The sequence below is a fragment of the Manis javanica genome, chromosome 9 (assembly GCF_040802235.1).
Source record: "Manis javanica isolate MJ-LG chromosome 9, MJ_LKY, whole genome shotgun sequence".
Classification (NCBI taxonomy): Eukaryota; Metazoa; Chordata; class Mammalia; order Pholidota; family Manidae; genus Manis; species Manis javanica.
Genome location: NC_133164.1, coordinates 90,477,097 through 90,495,017, shown reverse-complemented (window position 1 = coordinate 90,495,017; position 17,921 = coordinate 90,477,097). Strand labels below are relative to the sequence as shown.

At 39.8% G+C, this 17,921-nt stretch overlaps 1 protein-coding gene across 1 annotated transcript in view; it reads left to right on the top strand.

Moving 5' to 3' along the window:
- Positions 1–3: 3 nt before the first annotated feature.
- The window catches only part of INO80C (INO80 complex subunit C), a 42,332-nt gene continuing 24,414 nt past the window's right edge, over positions 4–17,921 (top strand). The window contains exon 1 of the mRNA XM_037017502.2: positions 4–221. Coding sequence (XP_036873397.1) covers positions 66–221 — 156 coding nt within the window. The 5' untranslated portion in view covers positions 4–65. The remainder of the gene's footprint in view (positions 222–17,921) is intronic.

Here is a 17,921-nt window from a genome sequence, read left to right as displayed (position 1 = left end):
CCGGAAGTTCCCCGGTCGCACAGGGAAAGAGGCGGGGGTGGGGAGGAGATAGACTCAGGGAAGAAATGGCAGCTCAAATTCCAATTGTGGCCACCATTTCCACTCCGGGTGTAACCCGGAACAGCAAGAAGAGGCCAGCCAGTCCTTCCCACAACGGCAACAACGCTGGGGGTTATAGCGCCAGTAAGAAGAAAAAAGTGTCGACTTCTAACTTTGCACAGGTACACCGTCGCTCTCCCGATCTGCGCGTGCGCAGAGTCTTGCGGGGTGGACGAGAGCGCATGCGTGGGGTTGAGCGGGTTGGAGCTGAGCCTCGGGCGTTGAGGTAGATGATGGTCTGTGGTGCAACTGAACACTTTTTTCCTTACTTTGGACATGGATCTGGTTAAAGAACCACCCGCATTGCATTGTATTTGAGGAGAGCAGGAGACGTGGGGAGGATATTGATGACTTAGTGGAAGCACCGTCCCTTCCTGTCGTACGTGGAGGATTGTCAAGATGTATTCACAAGGATTGTTAACCTCATCAGAAAAGTGTTTTTTTAACCCTGTTTTCCCAAACTGGGTTTGGTCTTACCTGATGGAATTGTTATAAGGATTCAGTGAGACCATGGTCGTAAAACGCCGAGCACAGTGCCTGGCACAGACTTAATGGCATCTGGGCAATCCAGGCTTCTCAATTCCAGCAAATAACTTCAAACAGAGGAGTGGCTTGGTTAGGTTAGTGTTTTTCTTGGCCCCTGCATTTTATTTAAAGCAATAAGAGAGCAAAAACGGAGTGTGTTACTTTGTACTCTCCAGCGCATAGTGTGGCGTGGTTCACTCAGTATTCTAGAGATGTGAACTGCCTGTAGCTTCTATCAGCAGTAATCAGTAGTGCTTTTTTCCCTTCCTTTTAAAAATACTTTGAGGTATGATTTGCATACGATAAAATGAATAAATTATAAGAGTACAGATCAATGACTTTCTACATATGTGTATACCTATGTGGCCACCACACCGATCAAAATAGTATTTCCAAGAGCCCCAGAAAATTTCCCTGGTAGGCCTTTTTAATCAGTCCTCTCTCCCCTCACCGCTATAGGCAGCCACTATTTTGGCATCTCTCACTGTAGGCTGCTTTTGAGTCAAAATGGAATCATATAGACCATAATATTTTATGTCTATTTGGGTTTCTCTATGAAACATTGTTTTAGAGTCAGTCAGTCATTCATTCACTCATTCATATATCCTGTATCAGTATGTCTGGTTCATTGTGTAAACATACAATTGATGGACACTTGAGTTGTTTACAGTTACTGACTTTTATGCATAAACTGCCCTGAACATTCCTTACGAGTCTGTGTAGATATATGCCTTCTTTTCTCTTAGGTAAATGGATGATAGTGGAATTGGTGAATCACAAGGTAGACACATGTAACTCAGAAGTTGTTCAAGAGTATTTCCCAAAGTAACTACACCATTGTGCATTCTCACCAGCAAAGTATGAGAGTCTAGCTGCTTTTCATCCTCAACAATACTTGGGATCATTCATCTTTAATTTTAGCCACTCTGATGGCTCTGTAGTGGTATCTTGTTTTAATTTTCACTTATTTGATTACTAATATTATTGATGACCTTTTCATCTGCTTGTTGGCCATTCTGATCTCTTTTGTGAAGTCTCTAACTTTTTTCTAATAGGATGATTTTTTTAAAAAGATTCATGTGTAGGACTTTTTTATATACTCTTGATTGCAGTCCTTTGCCAGATATACATTGTGAGTACTTTCTCCCAGTATGTGTATTATGCATTGTGTTACCCTATTGTGCCAAGACCAACAAATACAGTATGTATTGGGGGGAGTGATTGTTTTGATCCTAAATGTAGCATTGATCAACTCCTGCAACAGCAGGCTTCAGAGAGTAACTGGATCCCAACTAACCCAACCTGGTGAAATTCACAACCTTAGTGGCTTTAGAGTTCTGAGGGGAAGGGGTGCTTAGGTATCCTCTGTGGGTCTTCATCTCAGCAGTCTCAGAAAAGCCTCAGGAGAGGCTGAAGTAGTGTATTCTTTTCTTTGGTCTTGTCTTTCCAGCGGCATTTAAAAAATGAGGTATATGACCAGTTACACTACTCCCATCCTTGGTATCCCATGAGGAAGGAAAAAACCCAGCTTCTATCTCCAGAAAGGAGCCTTAGATATTTTTTTTCTGCTCTAACATAGATTTTTATCCTAATTCCTGTTCCACAGAAAAATTCTGTGTAGAATTTTTTTTGAACTTTTACTAAATGTGTTAATTTTTTTCACTGAAGTGTTGCTGATATACAATCTTATATTAGTTTCAAATATACAGCACAGTGGGTCAACTGTTACTCATATTATTAAATACCCCTCCCCCAGTACATATCTGTCAATATAGGAAGATGTTACAGAATCATTGGCTATATTCTTCATGCTGTATTACTATCCCCATGACCAACTTATATCATAATTGAGAATTTTTTACCCCTTTATCCTCAACCTCCCCCCCCCCCCCCCCCTACCCCTGTCTCATGGTAACCACTAGTCGCTTCTCAGTGTCTATAAGTCTACTGCTGTTTGTTCATTTTGTTTTACTTTGGTTTTTAGTCCACAAATAAGTGAAATCATATGGCATTTGCCTCTCTCCACCTGGCTTATTTCACTGAGCAAAAACCCTCTAGGTCCATCCATGTTGTAGGAAATGGCAGGATTTCTTTTTTTAATGGCTGAATAATATTACACTGTATTTATATATCACATCTTTATCCATTTATCTATTGATGGACACTTAGGTTGCTGCCATATCTTGGCTATTGTAAATAATGCGGTGATAAACATAGGGGTGCTTATAGCTTTTCGAATCAGGTATTTTGTTTTCTTCTGGTAAATTCCTAGAAGTGGAATTACTGGGTCGAGAGGTATTTCTATTTTTAATTTTTTGAGGAACCTCCACACTGCTTCCCACAGTGTTTGAGAAGTGGCAAAAGTTACCAATTTACATTCCTACCATCTGTGTGGAATTTTCTGGTGGTGATTCTTATATCTATGTCCACTGTTCAACCTTTCAGTTCTGTTTCAATTCAGTTCAATCAGCAGTTGGCCCTCCCACCTTCCTTTTCTGAAGTAGCACCTACTCGAGTCCTTATTTTCCTGTGTCCTGCCGCAGTAGGGCACCAACACCACTACACTGTATTTCTGTTATGACCTCAGCAATATGCTTGAAACATTTCAAAGTTGTCTCCTTGCTGTCAGTTAACCACTGCCTGCATTCCTTGCCATGTGGTCTCCTCCATTTTCAAAGCAAGCTATGGAGAACCTTTCATGTACAGTCCCTCTCATGATTCAAAGATTTCTAACTTCTTTTGTCTCTAACCTCTGAAACAAGATTTAAATGGGCTTACTGTGATTTGAACAGGCCCACCTTGATAAACTTCTTTGTTGAAGGTCAACTGACTTTGAGACCTTAATTTTATCTGCAAAAATCCCTTCCCAGCCATACCCACATTAGTGTTTGCTTGAATAACTGGGAGAGGGGTATGAACACCAGGGAACAGTTACCTTAAAGGTCATATTAGAATTGTACCTTCCACATATGAAACAAGTATTAAAATACAGTAATTTCTAACCATCCAAAGCTGATGACAAGTATTGTCTGGTGTTGGTGCCCTAGTGTAGTAGGCCCAGAAAGATGAAGACTCATGTAGGCGATGGTCAGAGGAGAGGTTAGGAGGCAGAGGGACTTGAGGTGGACTTTGAGGGGTGGTGGTTTGGATGGAGAAGCCCTTCCAGGGTTGGAGCTGTGGACATGTATTGCATTGTTCAAGGTTTTATCAGTAGGAAATGAGTGATTTTTTAAATATAAATGATTGTATTTCTTGAGTTCAAAGGGTCTTTATAGCTCTTGCAGTATCTAAATTTCCATACTTCAACAGTTTTGGCTATTTTGCTTCTTATTTTTTATAAGAATTTTTTTTTTAAGCAGTTTCTGTAAAACATCCATGGGATTTAAAAATTTACATAGGACATTAGAGTGCTTTTGGAATTGTTGGAAATAACTTGATATCATGGATTTTTAAGGTAGGTTTTACTTTTTTTAATGTGCATATTGTTTCTCAAGTGGAAATGAGTAATTTAAAGGGCTTTATACTTGGAAGTCCTCAGGATTTGAAGAGAGTATTTTTTACCTAAAAGTATTCTGAGCAAAGCATTTACAGGTCTCCTTTATGTAGGTCCTAGGAAATAGTATTAAATAGTTTAATAGTACTGAAACAATTTTGTTATTTCACCAAGATGAATCTTTAGTTCTGCAGAAATTACCACAAAGGGTTTATGCTTGCTAAATTGTACAGATTATCATTGAATTACAATTCTGTGTTTGGATCTATGTTTTCAGTGTGACTAATGTAGTCATTGATCAGTAATGTTATAATCTGGAAAGTACCATCTCCTATTCACTCTGGTTATGATACTTTGAAAATGATTAGTGTTAACATGGGTTGGAGAACTAATATACTAAATTTATCTTTAGTATTTATATACTAAATACTAAATACTAAATATAAATAAATAGTATTTATATACTAAATACTATGTCCCAGGCACTGTTCTGAGCACCTTCTACACATCATCTCATTTAACCTCAAAACAAGCCTCTGTGACTAGTTATTCTACAGATGAAAAGACAAGAGCATAGAGAAGTTAAGTAACTTTCCCAAAATCACACAGCTGACAAGTGGTAAAGTCAGAATTGGAATCCAGGAAGACTGTCCAGAGTCTACATTCTTTTTTCTTGCCTGGTTCTCTTGATACCACTTTTATCACTATCTTAGAAGATATAATTAGATCTCTGATATGGCCAAATTTCTCATAGTAGAGAAACATTTTTGGGGGAAATTTAATTAGTTCAGGGGCATTTTAAACATTCCAAATGCCTGTCCAAGTTTATGATGCCTACAGAGAAACCTCACTGACCTGTAAACTGTTAAGCAGTAGACTGATTTCTGATGGTTAAGCAGTTAACAGAACATCTAAGCAAGCTGAGAAGCAGCAGTTCTTTCTTGAGAAGGTTGATGCAGAGAAAGTGCAGGTGGTGGTGATGGACTCTACTGTAACTGGAGGCAGCAGAGAATGCTGGACTGATTAAATTTATGCATCTAAAAAATAACCTTCTACCCCAACTTAGAAAAAGATCATGATAATGTTATAAGTTCTTTTTTTCTATTTTTAAAGTGGATATTAAAAAGTCACCCAGTCTTCTTTCCCAACAACTATTAAAATTTGTGTTTTCTTCTTATAGATGGAGTTTTTCATTATTGTATTTTGTGTATAACATTGTATATACTGCTTTTCACTTAGCATTACTTCATGAACCTTTCTCTATGTTGATAGTCTTCTGAAGGAAGTAAGTGCTCTCATTTAATTGACTTTATTGAATATTTAGGTTGCATTTCACATTTTTGGTGTTTCAAGTGACTCTTCAGGTCTAGACTAGAGTCAGCTATATGAATCTAGAATAGGATTAGGTAGATGTAACTGGGTATTTGATTTTTCAGTGATAACACAAAGGACATTTGTCTCCCTTCTTTGTAAAGACATAATGCCCAAGTTATCCTTAAGTCTGAGTCAGTCGTGCAGACTGCTGTCTGGAGAGACAAAGCCATTTATTTAGCAAGCTGAGGCCTTGCTGACTCCAGTCTCAGTGGGGGCAGGCATGTGCTTCTTTGACAGCAGGTGAGGTTTCCGTTCTTGGGATTTACATCAGCTTTTTTCTTGGGATTTACATCAGCTTTTTTAGCATTGCAAAGAGGGGACAGCCCTTAGTGCTAAGTGTTACTTCTTTCTTCTTAGAGTGTTCATGTCTTGGAGATGAAACAGTTCATCCCATAAAGTCTCTTAGTGTTAACAGTGATTTAATAATATGCAAACTATACATCATTTAAAATTTTATTTGATTGCATCCCAGCCTCACAGACTTGATCCTTCTGTTCACTGAAGGTCTCTCCTTCTAATTCTGTGACTAACAGACACAGGAGTCTCAGTTTGGCTGAAGCCCAGGGGAAGGGAAAGATGAGGCAGTAAGAAAGAGGGTGGAGTTAAAGAAGAAATAAAAGCAGAAAACCCAGTCCTGTGCCCAGAGCGGGCCTGTTGCTTTAGCGCCTGGTAGGAGAGGGAGAAGAGTGCTCGCTGTGTCAGAGACAGGCTGCAGCTCTGGAATGACATGGCTCAGCTGGGATGGCCTCCTTTCTCTGCCCCATCTTCAGCCTGACTCCTCATTGGGGATGTGGCCCTGCTACCCAGGGAGGAGAAGAGGAGTCCGTCTTGAAAATCAGCGGTTGAGTGCGTCATCTTCATCCCCTCCTTGCCTCTTCTCTAGTGAGCTGCCTGGAATGGTGATACAGATTTCTGGTGCTCTCTTACACACCCTCTCCCTTCCTCTCAGCAGCCTCACCTGCCCAATGGGGCATCCTCTTCAGGATAGCAGAGCTTCCAGACCTTCCAACCCACATACAGTGCCGAAGTAGCAGCTTTCTTAGTGGCCTCAGGGGCAGTGCCGCGTTCTCCCCAGGGCCTGGGAATAAACTGTCTATGTCATGGGAATACCCTATATGCCGTCCCAGGGTTTCACTGTGCACTTAGTGCCTTTGAGCTTCCCTGCTGGAATCAGGGAAGAGGCATACATAGGAAGGGGGAAAGGCAGTCTTTCAGCAGCTCTGGTGCTGGAGAGAAAGCTAATGGGATGACGCACTTCAAGCTCGGTGTGTTCTATGGTTGGTTCTGTGATTGCCATTGGAGGTCTTGGGGCCTGGCTCTTTGTCTTCCTTAAGTATCTCCTCCTTGCTTCTTTAGCAGTTCTGTTTATTTCCTTCCAAATGGAAGTAACATTAATAACTAGTCATTTTCTTTATGAAAAACTTGAACAGTAAAGTTGAAACTTAAAGCATATCAGGTCTCAGGAAACCTCTTTCACGTTCTGCGTGTTTCCCCTGATTTGACCCTCAACATGTTGGATTTTCTGTTTCTAAAGTGGTGCTCGCTGCATAGCTGTTAGGGTTGTTTTTTGCTCGCTCATTTCATTTAGGTCACCGTGTAGGCTCAGTCTCTTGCCAGTCCACTCCCTCAGCCTGCTCTTCACTGAGTGGTCTTGTGGCACACCCTTGTGAATTGTTAGATTCCTTGGGGAAAAGACTTTTTCCTTTTTCTGACACTGGTTCTTAGGCCTGCTCACTTCATGTGTATTTCTAGCCAGTGGTCCAGGGCTTTCTCCTTTGCTCCTGGCCACCACCTCTTGAAAGAACAGGTGACTGTCACTCTCCTCAGCCTGCACACCAGTTACAGCTGCGCCCTCAGGTTTGGTGGGGCCCTGGCTCATTTACTCCCAGGTTTTCAGCTGGTGTGCCCAGGGGAGAAATGCTTAGCCACTTCATTATTTTTTAAATTTTCTAAATATTTCAGTGAGTTTTTGCTAAAACTAAAGGCATTCTTATACATAAGAACAGTACGGCTATCAAATTTAGGGAATTAACTTTGAAGCAACACCGACACCTAATATATGAACTTTATTCTTGTCCTATGTCTAGTCCAGGATTCAATCTAGGATTGTTGGATTCCCCTGAGGAAGGCGCCGCCCCAAATCACTCACCAAAGACGTTTCTTGATGCAACAAGCAAGAGGAATTTATTCGGAAGCCAACTAGTTGGGGTCCAAGTCAGCCCGTCGCAGCAGGTCTCAACGAGGACCCTGAGCACTTACAACTAAGTGGTTATATAGGATTTTCTGAGGCATTCAGCCCTAGAGGATTACCATGGTTACAGATTGTTTTGTAATAACAAGATAACAATACTACATAGCAAGATAACAATACTACAAAGGCAGTAATTTTTCAAACCTACGATTTCTGGGTTAGTGCCACGTCCTGGGGGTGTAGCAAGGTAGGGTCGGCATTTAGGTTAGCGCTGCCAGCAGTCATGATTGATTAACTTGTTTTTCCAGAGGAGTTACCTGGTTTCAGTTGTTCCCTCTGAGTCATATATCAGAATGGCTTTTTGGGCTTCAAGATGGCTACTCTTAGGCTAACTTATTTCTCAGGGAGGTTGGGGTCCTACATTCCCCACTTCTTTTTCTGAACATTCTAATCATGGAATGTTGGTTTCTTCTTGTTGTGTGAGGGTATGATACTGTTGTCTCAGCATTAGCACCTGCACAGCACTTACTCTTTCTCTAATAAAGGTTATTACTCGATTTAAAATGCAGGGACCTAAGGTGAGGAGCAATATTGAAATAAGCAGGGGTCCTGCCAAAGTGGATATTAGAGTTGTAAGCCATGGGGATCTAGAAAACCAGGATTCAAACAGGCTCTGGTTAGCTTCTCGTTCTCGCTTTCGCTGATCTAATCTTTCTCTTAATTTAGACATTGAGTCTCTTACTACTCCAGTATGGTCTGCATAGAAGCAGCACTCTTCCTTTAGAGCTGCACACAATCCACTTTCTTTTAGAAATAGTAAATCTAACCCTCGTCTATTTTGCAGCACTACTTCAGAGAGAGAGGTTAGGGACTTTTCAAGTTTAGAAATAGACTGTTCTATAGTTCTCAAATCTTCATCGATAGCTATTCTTAGTCCTTCGTAATGTTGGTTTCCTTGTATAATTGCAGCTGCCCCTGGTCCTACTCCGGCTGCGACTCCTACTCTTAGTAATACAGCTAGAGTGAGTGAGACTGGCTCTCTTTTATACCTTAGTTTAGGTTCTAATTCTGCCACGAATGATAAGTCATCATGATACATTAGTCTGGGTACTAACTGGACCATGATACAGAAATCACGGGAGGAGTTGAAGGCAGAAGTAGAGACACATGGGGTCACTCCAGTGTTACAAGCCCACCATCTATTGGGAGGAGGGATTAAATACCTGTTTTTACCAGGGAAGGCTATGGGTATGGTCTCATTCTTTCTTCTACAGATAAAGACTCTAGCTGCTGCTAGGGAAAAGGGGCGATGACCGCTCTGGCTGCTTCGTGCTGAGAAAGGGTGCAGCTAGGTCTCCATCACTGGTCAGTTGAGAGGGCTTCAGAAGGCTGGCGCTTCTATTCTGGGTTTCATTTTTATTACTATTTGCAGTTTTGTGGCTTCTAGGCAAGATAAAACAAATTGTGTTATTAGGTTATGTAGCAACATCTGGAGTTGGATTTTTTATTCTGGAAGGAGGCTACATTATTGAAACGATACTTCTCTCTAAAATCACTCTCATTTTTACTAGAAGTAACTAGGTTAAGAAAATAATTAACAGCTGGCTTGATTATTTGCACAGGTGCAGCAAGAAGAGCAATTGATTACACAGGCTCTTTTAAATATGCTTTGCTGGAACTTTTTGTAAGGAATTTCAGATTGAACTTTTAAAGGCCTCTTGAGGCCAGACAGCCAAGCCAGACTTGCCATCAGGCTTTACCTGCAGTACCTGTAGATTTGGATGAATTCTTCTCTTCTCGAGGTCTCTGCACCTGCCAGGAAGTGACCTTCTTTACTCACCTGGTAAGGCTGCTGGGAACTCTGTAGGCAAGGTACTAGGCCAGTTCTTCCAAGGGGCTTTGTTGGCTTTATAAAGTCAATCTTAGTTCTTTAAAGTTGTTCACATCTGAGTCTATGCACATGTCTCTCGGGTACGACATTCCAGTCAAAGCCCTGGTAGTATAACCAGTGTTCTTAAGTAGTCTTCTCACAAGGAAAGCAGATTCTTATTGAACTCGTGCAAATAAACATACTGCCATGGAATATAAAAACAGTCACTGAAAGTTTTTAAACTCTGGAGGGATCAAGTAGAGAGAAGGATGTTTCAATTCTGCTCATAAAGATAGTCATTTACTAAACTGTTGTCAGTTTAAGAGAACAAGGTTAAAACATTTTACCAGCAACATTTGAAACAAAAAGACACAAAATCATTTTCTTTAGTTTATGTAATCTTATGTAACTAATACCTGTTCTGCTGAAATCCAGTTCTTTACCAGTTTAGGGATAATACTATAAATGACAAAAGACTTACAAATGACAATGGTTAAAGATCTGATGAGAGCTTACTGTAAAACAGTTGACATAAGGAAATTCTGATATTTCTGTAATACAAAACATTTAGTAACAAAGTTTAGCATCATTCTCTTTGACAGTGCTTTCCTGGTAAATAAATATATATATATATCAGATAAATAAGCCAAATTAGTCAAATACTTTCTCTAGTGAGAAAAAATTCTTCTGACATGTTCCAGGGGCCCTCTGGAAAATATCAGAGTTAACTAGAGGTAAAAGCACCTTTTTGCATTTAATTTTTTTAGAACTATCATTACACATTTATTGTCTATATACTCAGCACAGTAAACAAGATATCTTAAAAAGTGGGGCAGCAGGGGAGATTGCTGCTGTCAATTTTTAAAGACAACATACAGAAAGTCAAACTAATTTTAGGTTACTAAGCATTCTTGAGAGAATGGTAGCAGATGGTAGATTCTTCTGCTTTCATCTTCAGGAGGGGAAAAAAGCTACAATAAGAATTCATATTTAGCTGAAAGAACTGTCTAAACTCAAGGCAGAGTATAATATCACCAGGCATACAAAAGACCTGTTAGAGATACATACAAAGAATGAATATGGCTATAGTCAAATTCAACTTAAAAGTTTAAGCAGAATCTCAAATTTAAATGTCTCTTTCTTTCACACAGATATTCAGATATGACCAGAAATATGATTTGAGATGAAAGAGGTCAGGCATTTTACTTCTTCATTTAGGGACTGAGAAATGATGACCTTTGGCTTACAATCAATAGCTTACAAACAGTGAAAATAATAAGAACATAACTCAGCATAAGTGTCTAAGACCAGATACAAAAAAGCAGAGAAAGTGCTTAAGTTTACAGGTCTTCCCTGAAAGCTTCAAGAATGTTTTACTCTTTAATAGTAGATATAAGCTGCTATGCAAATTCTATTAAAAGCTCTAAGATTATTTGCATTAAAAAATATGGAGATTCACCATTGCATCAAAAAGAATAAAATACCTAGGAATAAACCTAACCAAGGAAGTGAAAGACTTATACTCTGAAAACTACAAGTCACTCTTAAGAGAAATTAAAGGGGACACTAATAAATGGAAACTCATCCCATGCTCATGGCTAGGAAGAATTAATATCGTCAAAATGGCCATCCTGCCAAAAGCAATATACAAATTTGATGCAATCCCTCTCAAATTACCAGCAACATTCTTCAATGAATTGGAACAAATAATTCAAAAATTCATATGGAAACACCAAAGACCCCGAATAGCCAAAGCAATCCTGAAAAAGAAGAATAAAGTAGGGGGGATCTCACTCCCCAACTTCAAGCTCTACTACAAAGCCATAGTAATCAAGACAATTTGGTACTGGCACAAGAACAGAGCCACAGACCAGTGGAACAGATTAGAGACCCCAGAAATTAACCCAAACATATATGGTCAATTAATATTTGATAAAGGAGCCATGGACATACAATGGCAAAATGACAGTCTCTTCAACAGATGGTGCTGGCAAAACTGGACAGCTACATGTAGGAGAATGAAACTGGACCATTGTCTAACCCCATATACAAAGGTAAACTCAAAATGGATCAAAGACCTGAATGTAAGTCACGAAACCATTAAACTCTTGGAAAAAAACATAGGCAAAAACCTCTTAGATATAAACATGAGTGATCTCTTCTTGAACATATCTCCCCGGGCAAGGAAAACAACAGCAAAAATGAGCAAGTGGGACTACATTAAGCTGAAAAGCTTCTGTACAGCGAAAGACACCATCAATAGAACAAAAAGGAACCCTACAGTATGGGAGAATATATTTGAAAATGACAGATCTGATAAAGGCTTGACGTCCAGAATATATAAAGAGCTCACACGCCTCAACAAACAAAAAACAAATAACCCAATTAAAAAATGGGCAGAGGAACTGAACAGACAGTTCTCCAAAAAAGAAATACAGATGGCCAAGAGACACATGAAAAGATGCTCCACATCGCTAATTATCAGAGAAATGCAAATTAAAACTACAATGAGGTATCACCTCACACCAGTAAGGATAGCTGCCATCCAAAAGACAAACAACAACAAATGTTGGCGAGGCTGTGGAGAAAGGGGAACCCTCCTACACTGCTGGTGGGAATGTAAATTAGTTCAACCATTGTGGAAAGCAGTATGGAGGTGCATCAAAATGCTCAAAACAGACCTACCATTTGACCCAGGAATTCCACTCCTAGGAATTTACCCTAAGAACGCAGCAATCAAGTTTGAGAAAGACAGATGCACTCCTATGTTTATCGCAGCACTATTTACAATAGCCAAGAATTGGAAGCAACCTAAATGTCCATCTGTAGATGAATGGATAAAGAAGATGTGGTACATATACACAATGGAATACTACTCAGCCATAAGAAGTGGAAAAATCCAACCATTTGCAGCAACATGGATGGAGCTGGAGAGTATTATGCTCAGTGAAATAAGCCAAGCGGAGAAAGAGAAATACCAAATGATTTCACTCATCTGAGGAGTATAGGAACAAAGGAAAAACTGAAGGAACAAAACAGCAGCAGAATTACAGAACACAAAAATGGACTAACAGGTACCAAAGGGAAAGGAACTGGGGAGGATGGGTGGGCAGGGAGGGATAAGGGGGGGGAAGAAGAAGGAGGGTATTAAGATTAGCATGCATGGGGGGGAGGGAGAAAGGGGAGGGTGGGCTGCACAACACAGAGAGGACAAGTAGTGACTCTACCACATTTTGCTAAGCTGATGGACAGTAACCGTAATGTGGTTGTTAGGGGGGACCTGATATAGGGGAGAGCATAGTAAACATAGTATTCTTCAGGTAAGTGTAGATTAAAAATTTAAAAAAAAAAGAAAGAAAGAAAGAAAAGGGGGATTACTCCTTAACAGGATAAAACTATTGGTAAATCAAAGATCAACGCATGCTTTAAATATCCTTAATGTTGATCACTTAAAGGGTGTCAGATGATCAGCTATGGAGGTACTCTTTTCTGATAATATTCCTTTCTCTTAATTAAAAAAAAAAAAAAAAAAAAAGCAGTTACTGTGTGCTGACCTCCAATGAGTTCTGCACAGTGGTATAGAGGGCATGTCAAAGTGTGGGCAAAGGGTCTGTTTGTTTCTACGCAGAAGATCAAGGCCTAGCTTGGATACCCAGAAAATGAACTAAGATACGATATGAGGAGGAGCTTCCGGCATCAGCACTCTCTGGAGGACTCGTGCCGGGGGATGATCATCAAAAAGCCTCCACAGGGATCCGGACGATGCTGCGGTTGTGGCTGCATCCAGCCCACCGTCTCCTGGACTTGCCATAGGAATGAGGAGGGAGATGTCTAGGCTGGCATGTGCATACAGTGAGACAACGAATTTGACCGGATCTGTACTGTTGGAACTCAACCAGGAGTTGGGAGGGGTGCAAGTTGTAGCACTCCAAAATCTCATGACTATAGACTATCTATGGTTAAAAGAACATATGGGATGTGAACAGATCCCAGAAATGGGCTGCTTTAATTTGTCTGATGGTTCAAGTACAGTTGGACAATATCCATCATATCATAGATAAATTTTCACAAATGCCTAGGGTGCCTAAATGGTTTTCTTGGCTTCACTGGAGATGGCTGGTAATTATAGATTTGCTTTGTTTATGTCACCGTATTCCTATTATGTTAAAATGTGTGTGCAAATTAGTTAGTAGTTTAAAACCTATACATACTTAAGGTACTATACAAGAAGATATGTCAAAGAAATAATCAATCCTCCCAAGTTTCCTTCATATGCTACATCTATAGCTTTTCTTCTTCCTTCCTAATTACAAACCTTAAATAGAATTCGTGCCTCATATCGAATTTACCGAGTATCATAATTCCTCCAGGTGGTAAAGATACCTCGAGACAAGTGCTGGGCATAGAAGCCACAGGGCATAAATCTGCAAAGAAGTAAAAAGCTAACCTTTGCAAACAATATGGCTTCTCTCTCACTTACCAACTTTACATTTCCCTGTATGGCCCCGGAAGATGACTGGTTAGCCAGAGACGGGTAAGATTCCTCAAGGGAGGAACAACCTAAGACAGGCACAGTCGCAGGGGGGCCATCAGGTGAGAATTTGGGGATCAACAGAGGTGAGGCTCAGAACCTCACCCCCCCTGCTTTGAGAGAAATCTTCTGCATCCGTGGATGTCTTGCTGCCCTTGTCTAGCCTGGATTAATACTTAGTCCATAGGCACACACCTGATCATCTGATCATCTACATTTGCCTTCTTACAGCACTAAACTATGTTTTCTACCTTTATCTTGCATCTACCTACCACTTCAGCATTTTATTAAAAATAAAAATAATAATAATAATAGGAGAAATGTGGGATCAACATATAAATCAAGTACAAAAATCAAATGAATATTCATATTTGACCTGATGGTTTATAGGTCATATTGCATGATCAAAACCGAAAGTTTCTGTGATGAATGCCCTTGTACTGTTCACCATGTAAGAATTTATTCACTCTGTAAGAATTCGTTCACCATGTAAGAACTTGTTCGTTATGCTTCAGAAGATTGGAGACTGACGAGAATTAGGCTTGAGATGGATTAATGATTGTACATTGAGCATTGACCCCCCTATACTGAATTTTATTGTTGTTAACAACCATTTGATCAATAAATATGAGAGATGCCCTCTCAAAAAAAAAAAAAAAAAAAAAAATTACAACTTTCAAAAAAAAAAAAAAAAAAAATATGGAGAGTCCCCCATGTTTTTTTTTAAAACATACAGCATATAAATTAAACAAGAAGACCTGGTGGTTCTCAAAAAATCTATTACAACTTTTCTCAAAAGTGGTCACACGTTCGTCTATCTAAACCTTTACAGTGAAACCTGTTTTTCTGGGAGAAACATAATCTTGTCCAGATTCTACAGTTTAATAAATTTTGGTTTGTTAACTAAGTGCATTTAATCAGCTGAAAAAAGCTTTGTTACTATTCTGCTTAGGAATTCAATTTTTCAGGCCATGCAATCATTTTTAATAACAAAATATTTCAAAGGCAAATAAAGGTTATACAGTTGTTAACAAACTTTAGCTTTTAGTCCCTTTAACATTACGATTTCATGGCAACTCACTGAGACTTTAAGCATGAGAAACTGCTGTGATCTTTCAACATAGAGAAATGCCCTCTCTATCACTTTAAGCAGTTCTAACCAGAACTCAAAACTATTAGAAACTTCAAGCTCCAGTGAACACTGAGAAGCAGGACACTGCAAACTATCAAACCAACATTTCCTAGACTGACAAACTTACGAACACATTCTACAATTTCTGCAACCATGAGCTTCACAGCACAATCTCCCAGCAAACACAGAGCACATCTTCTCAACTTAACAAAACTCTAAGGCTTTAAGTTACTACAAAGATTCTCAGGCTGCAGGTAGGCATACACACTGCAACACACAATTAAAAAGGTGTTCACTTGCCACACTTATCCAGTTCACTTACCTGCAACAACTATGCTAGCCTACTCACAAGACCCCCACTGAACACTAGACAAAGCCAAGCTTCTAAGCATTCTATTCTTAAAAGATTTAGCAGATAACATGACTCAAATGACTCTAGGTAAACTCAGGCAGCCGACAACTACCAGGACATGCCCGCCTCAGGCAAACTCAAATTAGCATTAATGCTTAACACTTTTTTATCAGGTTTTCTGGAAGTTTTAGAACACTCAATTTTCACAAGCGCTTGTCTTTAAATCAATTTCATTAATACCATCCGGAGGTAGAAAGATATATTCATTTACACACTTAGGGGGTTGTCTGAGTCTGTCCCATTGTCAGTATAACAATTATTAGGCACATGAAAGACACAAAAAACAGAGACACACACAGATTAGACACACAGCGGCCGCTTTTTGTTTTTTCTCAGATTTTCAAACAGAAACCGAAAGGAATCAGAGGGTTGATATTCCTGGCGCCTGAAAATCAACCCTATCTCATCAGATTCACCTTGCCAGAAAAACAGACGGGAGGCTACCAGGCGTCCCTGGCCTCCCAACCTCCCCGAGGCGTCCCCCAGGGTTGCAGCCTGCGGTGCTCCTAGTACGTCTACCGACCGCAGTCTCGACCCCTTTACGGGATCGGGACAGCTGCCAGACAGTGGGTACCCCTTTTCAGAATTCTGACTGGTCTCACTGAAAAACAGAAGACAGAACACAGACAACTCAAGGCGCCACTAATCTTACCTCTTCCTCCAAGAGCGACTTCGGGAGTGAAGCGGGGTGAGCGCATGATCCCGGACGAGCCCCCAAATGTTGGATTCCCCTGAGGAAGGCGCCGCCCCAAATCACTCACCAAAGACGTTTCTTGATGCAACAAGCAAGAGGAATTTATTCGGAAGCCAACTAGTTGGGGTCCAAGTCAGCCCGTCGCAGCAGGTCTCAACGAGGACCCTGAGCACTTACAACTAAGTGGTTATATAGGATTTTCTGAGGCATTCAGCCCTAGAGGATTACCATGGTTACAGATTGTTTTGTAATAACAAGATAACAATACTACATAGCAAGATAACAATACTACAAAGGCAGTAATTTTTCAAACCTACGATTTCTGGGTTAGTGCCACGTCCTGGGGGTGTAGCAAGGTAGGGTCGGCATTTAGGTTAGCGCTGCCAGCAGTCATGATTGATTAACTTGTTTTTTCCAGAGGAGTTACCTGGTTTCAGTTGTTCCCTCTGAGTCATATATCAGAATGGCTTTTTGGGCTTCAAGATGGCTACTCTTAGGCTAACTTATTTCTCAGGGAGGTTGGGGTCCTACAGGATCATGCATTCCATTTAGTTGTCATGTCTATTTGGTTTTCTTTCATGTGGCACAGTTCTTCAATCTTTATCTTCCATGACCATGACACTTTTCAAGAGTGCTGGTCCCTTATTTTATAGAATGTTTCTCAATGTGGGCTTGTCTGCTGTTTCCTCATGATCAGATTTAGGTAATACATTTTTGGCAAGAGTAGAGAAGTGATGACGTCCTTTTTCTCAGTGTATCATATCATAGCAGTGAGTTCGTATGGTGATTTACTGATGATGTTAGCTTTCAGCACATAGTAAGGTCATATCTGCCAGGTTTCTCCACTCTAGAGTTATCATTATTTTTTGTTTGCATCAAAGTATCTTGTGGGGAGATACTTTGAGACTGTGTGAATATCCTATTTCTCTTTATACTTTTGCAAACCACTTTTAGTGTCCATTGATTCTTGCCTGAAAGTTATTATTGTGGTGGTAATCAGATGGTGATTTTCTAATTCCTTCCTTCTGTTTTTATTAATTAGAATCCTTTTGTGAGCAAGAGCTTTCTCCTCTCTCCCATTCATTTACTCATTTTTAAAATAAATATTTATATCATTGATTCTCATTTTATTTTATGGGTTACATTCCATTGCTAGCTTTATTCATTATTTTATAAATTTGTTTATTTGTAACTCCTTTGAAATATAATTCACATATCGTAAAATTCACTCTTTCAAAATGTACAATTCAGTGTCTGTAGTATATTCACTGAGTTGTGCAACCATCACCACCATCTAACTTTAGAATATTTATGTGACCCCAAAAAGAAGCCCCCTACCCATTAGCAGTCACTCCTGATTTTCCCCTTCTGCCAGCCCCTGATCTACATTCTGTATGAATTTGACCACTCTAGTTACCTCTTATAAGTGGAATCAAACAATATGTTGCCTTTTGTGTCTGGCTTCTTTCAGTTAGCATAATATTTTTCAAGGTTTATCCATGCTGTAATATGTATCAGTACCTCATTCCTTTTTATAGTTGAATAATATCCGAGTGTATGGATAAACCACATTTTGTTTATGTATTCATATGTATTCATT